General features: G+C 32.8%; 1 protein-coding gene across 1 annotated transcript; it reads right to left on the minus strand.

Annotated features, from left to right (window-relative positions):
* Positions 1-262: 262 nt before the first annotated feature.
* LOC114377092 (serine/arginine repetitive matrix protein 2-like) lies at positions 263-1,590 on the minus strand. Its single transcript, XM_028335487.1, has one exon. The coding sequence runs from the start codon at positions 1,332-1,334 to the stop codon at positions 573-575; it is 762 nt and encodes a 253-aa protein (XP_028191288.1). The 5' UTR covers positions 1,335-1,590; the 3' UTR covers positions 263-572.
* Between the last annotated feature and the right edge of the window lie 4,840 nt (positions 1,591-6,430).

Here is a 6,430-nt window from a genome sequence, read left to right on the forward strand (position 1 = left end):
CTCACTGCCGTAACCGATTTTAATTATACATTTTCCCCCATAATAAAACAGTGAATAAATTTCATGCTTTGTATTGGCATTCATCTTTGTATGTAGTTCACCTTTCACTTTCAAAAAAGCGAAGGTGAATATTTTGGTAAAGACTGAATCACATATGGCAGAAACGCAATCTTTCCAAACCTGCCAATAGGTGAAGTAGAAGAAGCAAAATCTACCCACAGGCTACAGGGGGAGAAAAAAGAAAAGAGCACTGCTACAACACTGCAGGTAAAACAGAGGTCAATTTTTTCTTTTAACCATTTACGTATTCAACTATCCAAAAGGCCATGTTGCAATGCAAGTAGAAGTAGGGTCCAACCACCCTTTCCCTCCAATAATAACTGACTCCTACAATTCAATTGACCATTGACTTCAACTATTTACACCCAATTCAAGTGCTTAGTGCTTACCATCAGTCATCAGACACTACTTAATTAAACAAAGAAAGTACAGAAATTAATACTACGAGTTACTAATAATACCTCTGACAAGTAGTAATAACTACTTTAACTTTAACCCTAATTTCACCTACTCTAGAGAAATATGAAGCATTCCAACGACACAAGTGGGTTTTCTAGTGACTCATTAGCTGATGAAGGCCATTTACCCTCCATGCTCGAATTCTCCATTTTCCGGCCACCGCTCTCCGCCGCGCAGCTTCTGACCCGAGCTGGTGATTGATTCATAGGCGTCCTCCTCTTCGACGGGCTCCGACCCACGATGGATCTAGTTGACACGCTGTCGGTGCGGGTGCCCGGCGACCTGGATCGGCGGCCGGAATTCTCGCCGGAGTCTCGCCGGCGAGGCTGGCTCCCGGTTCCACCATTGGCCATTTGAACAACTCTCACCGACCCAATATTCCTTCTTCCCGGAGACTGCTCCGGCCTCCTCGCCGGAGACTTCCCCGCCGTCATTTCCCTCCGGCAGCCGAACTCGCCGGAAAAGGAGCGTGCTTTGCGCACCTTTGCCGGAGATCTGTTGACCCTTTGACGTGCTTCTTCTTCGGCGAGTGTGGACAGGCTCTCACTTACACTGCAAACTTCAGAAACCTCAGAGATCTCATCGGGTTTGACGAACAGCTTCTCCTTCTCGTTCTCAGCATCGCTCTCTGTTGGCTTCTCCGCTTCGAATTTTGGCTTCCATTTGGGTGTTTCAGACAACACTTCCTTCACCGTTTCTTCCTCCGGTGGCGGTGCTCTGTTTTCTGAACCTTTCGCGGTAGATCTTGGTCGGTCAAAAGGCTTGCTTGAGGGTGAAGAATGAGATCTGTTGGTACTACTGACGCAGCAACCCATTTTGGAATTGTGAAGCAGAGTGGTCGTAGGTTGCTAATGTGTGGGGGGAAAGAGAAAGAGGAAGGTTTGTTCCATTAGAGAGAGTGTTGCAGTGTTGTAGTGTAGTGATAAAGTAGTAGTGGTTTAAGATGGAGAGGACACGAGAGAAGATGCACAAAAGGAGGAAATGGTAGTTAGAAAAAGGAAGTGTGAAGCTTTGCAGAGGTCAATCAAAGGCATTTATTACTGTAAGATCTCTCCAATGCTCATGAAAGCAATTGGACAGACAAGCAGTGATAGTGAACATTAATATCCCGATAAAATTAAAGGGTAATGTTAAAATAAATAAAAGAGTAAATAACTAAATATAAATTATTTCATCTAGGATAAAATATATAAATTTGTGAGAGAATTTTTTAATAAGATATAATGTTTAAGGATTAATTAGATAATAAATTATATTTTTTATAATTAATTTGATATTAAGTTTTAAATTTTAGGATTAATTTATAATTAATTTTTTTTAGAATTAATTTATCTCACTTTTTATATATTTAAAAATTAAGTTTAAATTTTTTATCTTTTAAGAATTAATTTATTGACACTTATCACTTTTAAGGATAAATTTAACTATTTAGTATTTATCATAAATAAAAAATAACAAATGTTAGCCCCTGTTTGATGTGAAATTAAGCTGAAAATGAGTGAAATGAATTGTACAATAAGATGATACTCATTTTTATGATTTACTTTAATTCAAAAATTTCATTTTAATTTATTTTTATTTCATTTCATTCTACCAAATACTTTATAAATTTTATTAAGGAATAAATATTATTAAAAATATCATGAATACATTTTTAATATGATTTCTAAATATTTTAAGGACACTAATTTTTTTTATCCATAACATTAGATTAACTATTATAAAGAAATATATAATTAAAATAATTAATATTTAAATAAAACACTATAAAATGAGACGAAAGATATCTTTGCTTAACTTTATACGTAGAGCCAAAAGTAAAAATGCAAACAGGAAACTGTCATTTTGTGCATGGTATTCAGCTCATCCAGTCCTATGAATATATATAGCTATATATACAAAAGTTAGGAAAAAAGAATCTGCAGAGAATAATTGCGGATCGGGCTCTTGATCTGTGCCTATCGTTTTTCTCTGCAAGCTTTTATTATGACTGCAGCAGATGATCAAGAGCATTTTATTATGAATTTTTTTAAGTGTGTTTGTTAATTTTTTTTCATAATATCATGTTATTATAAAAAAATTATATAAAATTTTATTTTAATAATAAAAAATTAAGAAATTCACACTTTTATATATTTTTTTTATTTTTACTTAATTATAGTGTTAGATAAATATTATTTTTTTATTATTAAGAAATAATTTGTTACAAAATATACAAATCTTATTTTTAATAAACTTTATTTATCACATAAATTTGTTCTAATAAAAAAATATTATAAAAAACAATTTTTTATTTAATTTTTTAAAAAGAAATTCTCATTACATATGTTCAGCTTGAAATCCCACGCCCATCACACGTGAGTTCCAATTAACATATGCAATGTCCAATGAGAATGAAAAAACAGTAGTATAATCATTGGTTTATATATGTAGCTAAGAGGCAGTGTCATAGGGCCCATGATTTCATGACCTTGCCCATTCTAGTCAAATCTTCATCACATAAGTGATTGAATTCATTGTATTTCTAGATTCGTATTTTTTCACATTTTTAGAAGTATTATTACTATTAAAACTGACTTGTCGATTCTTTTAACTATTTATTAACTAGGGGAATTATTTTATATCAATGATATTTTCATGTATTTAATGATAATATTAACAATCCATCGTTTTCTTTGGATCCATCAACACAATTTTTTGATGTATATATAATGGCACAGATTGGACAAATATGTCATTAGGGTAATAGGGACCATGGGGTACACTGCAAATGGAAGATCTAGTAGTAATTAGGTTGTATAACCCTTTCTGATGGTGCTTGTCTTGGATAAAAAAAAAAACATGCATTTGGTGGATCCCACGGCCGCATGGGCGCTTTTATGTGCAGTTTCAATTCATTTTGCATAAAATAATTAAGATATGACTATTGTTACAAGGATGCCTCAACATAGTAATGTCTTGGACGTTGGACCACGACTTGCTATGGAAAAGCCACATGGAGAAACAAATTAATCTGCGTTGGAAAAATTAATATTTTGTTGGCCCGTGACGCTGGCAAGTGAAAACGTTGAATGTTTGAAAAGACGAGTAAAATATATAGGAAGAAACACGATGAGGATTGTACTTATTAAGCTTAATTGGAATGGAAAGCAATGTAAAATGCACGGTAAATAAAGCGGATCTGGGTCTTCTTCTCACTTGTGTTGTGTTGGCCCACCCTACATTTATGCATGAGCAGCGTGACAGTACAAAACGTGATGGCTTGGTCTTATTATATATCAACCCCATGGCCACTACACAGACAAGGATAAATTATTGCAGTAGCCCAAGAAATATGTATGTTTAATTTTCAATACAATAGTAGTACTATTTAAATAGAGGTAACATGATGTAATGTAATTGTATTTTGTGTTGAACTAACGATTCATCATATCTTATTTAGATTTGACCATGATTGACATTTAGTATAATACTATATCACTTCTTATCGCTGCCATCCACCTGGTAGATCTACTTATTTTCTATTTCCTTCAACCTATATGTTAATGATGTGGAATAATGCAGCATGCAGAACAGGCCTTACAAGACAAAAAGAATGCAAAGAAACATGACTAGTCGCTACGAGTAATAATGACTTATTTCATTAATTGAGTTTTGTAAACATAAATAATGTAATTAAGGATTCAACATTCATCAAAAACATTTTGTGGCTGTGATCCAATTGAAGTCTGAAAAAGGATTAATATTCCCTCACTGGCCGGAATATATTGCAACAACTATTTCTGAATCTAGAAAATAGATGAAAAAGAACAAAGAGAAATGTGAGATATATAAAACGAGAAATGTGAGACAAAGATGAGAATGAGCTGTTAAAAAATATTATAAAGTATGTATACTAGAATAATATAATTTTTAAATTAGCATGTCCATGCGGAACGGATAACATAAAATAAATCCATATTGTTGAACAATAGAATGGAAGACAAAATGGGACAGATCAGAACAAAATTAAGAAGATGAGTGTTAGCATTATTTTTTAACAAAAAAGCAATCATCACTCAAAGCGTAAGCATCGGTTGAAGCATATATTTTAAGAAACAGGGGTGTAGAGTGTAAACACTCCATTTTAACTTAGGATTCCAAAACTCAGACTCACCCTGTGTTGCTCCTTCGGGAATATTATTCGACCTGCATCAAAACTGTGCAAAGATAGAAGCAAGCACCTTTTTTGGGATGAGTACCATCCCTCGTCGAGAAATATAGATTTTTGCATCACGTTGATCAAACAAAACCTCCTTCACCATCATCCACTGTTGCTCCATCTTATGGCAACTATTCTTGTAATGATGTAAATGAAGGTTTTTATTACTAGATGCTCTAACTGCTTTTCTTAAATTTGTAATGAAAAGTTCTCTTTACTTGTCGGTTATACTAATTTGTTGTTACTGTTGGAGCATGTCTTGATAACCCCTCATACATAATTTCTTCTAATCAAAGTAACAATTTTTTATTTTTTTTATATTTGCTACTTGAAGAATATGCAATCAAATGTTAAACTTTCCGACACCCAATAATATAAGTAGAAAGGAAATTGATTTTTCTCTTACGTAAGATTATGAATTTCAACCTTATGATAAAAAGTATAAGTGATGAAAGAATTTTATCTCCTTAAATAATTTATTTTTCTTAATTCAAATTAGATGGAATGTAACTAGCTGCTAAAAAAAAAAAGATGCATTCAACTTAATGAAAATGTAAGACAAAAGAAATCACAAATTGAACTTGTTATTTTGTAGCATTGATATATTTTACGAAAATGAAAGCATGAAATGCACAGTTTCGTGTTGGCTCGTACAATAAATATTTCCTAACATTTAATAATTTCCCCTTTTTTTCTTTGTTTGGAAAAAGAACAAAAAGGTGTAAAAAGAGAAAAGAAAATAACAAGAATCAAATAAATGGGCCTAAGGCCCAAGCCTAGTAGCTACTACAGAGTACAGAGACAGCTCGTGGCATATTGAACTCGGTTAAGCATGTAATCGTTTTCAAGCCCAATATCGGGTTATCCCACCCGTATCAACTATTTGTACCTTTCTTTCTTCATTAAATAATAAATATGGCACACTACAATGGCAACATTGCAATAGGACGATAATTAGTAGTTCTAAACTTACATAGCAAGTACAACAAAGCGTGGCAGAGGAAGATTTATATAAAACAATATAATTATAATGCAGATATTTAACCCCATCAAATGTAATCTTTGAACCACTTTGGTTTTAGGGTATATTTGGGCTTTCCAAATCCCATCCTAACACGCACACAAAAAAAAACTTTTTTTAGAAGAAAAAAAAAACTTTTAAAGAGTAGGACATGGTATTTATTCCATATTAAATAGACACGTAGGTGAAGGAAAACGAGCAATGAATTCACCATGCTAACGGCTAAAACATTGACTTATTGCAAATTTTGTTATGCTGTCCTTGTTTGCTTCCAAAACTAAACCAGAATCAGCCTATTTAAGGATTAATTAATGAGGTGAAGAATGAACGTATTGTTCAATAAACAACAATTAACAAGAGTTTTGCCCGTATGGTCCTTTCCATAGAATTAATCTTTTGTGGACAATAAATATATATAAAAATGGTAACAAATTCTAACATAGAAAGTTCAAACTCATCTAGAGGAATTTGGTTAAACTTGATCTATCTTGTATATATACAGGTCTTATACTTATATACAAGTGAGGGGAATGAATTACGTGGAAAAAAAAAACTTCTATAGTTAACTAGGTAACTACCTACAATTGTGAGTAACAATAAGTAATCAATCAATTGGACCTTCCCATTATTATTATGATTAAGCATACGAACTATAATAATCTACTATAATAATTTACTTTTCTCAGTTA

The sequence above is a fragment of the Glycine soja genome, chromosome 11 (assembly GCF_004193775.1).
Source record: "Glycine soja cultivar W05 chromosome 11, ASM419377v2, whole genome shotgun sequence".
NCBI classification, from domain to species: Eukaryota; Viridiplantae; Streptophyta; class Magnoliopsida; order Fabales; family Fabaceae; genus Glycine; species Glycine soja.

Bases quoted from the DNA above. Each gene is read 5' to 3' on its own strand.
- LOC114377092 (XM_028335487.1), bottom strand. From the start codon at position 1,334: ATGGGTTGCTGCGTCAGTAGTACCAACAGATCTCATTCTTCACCCTCA.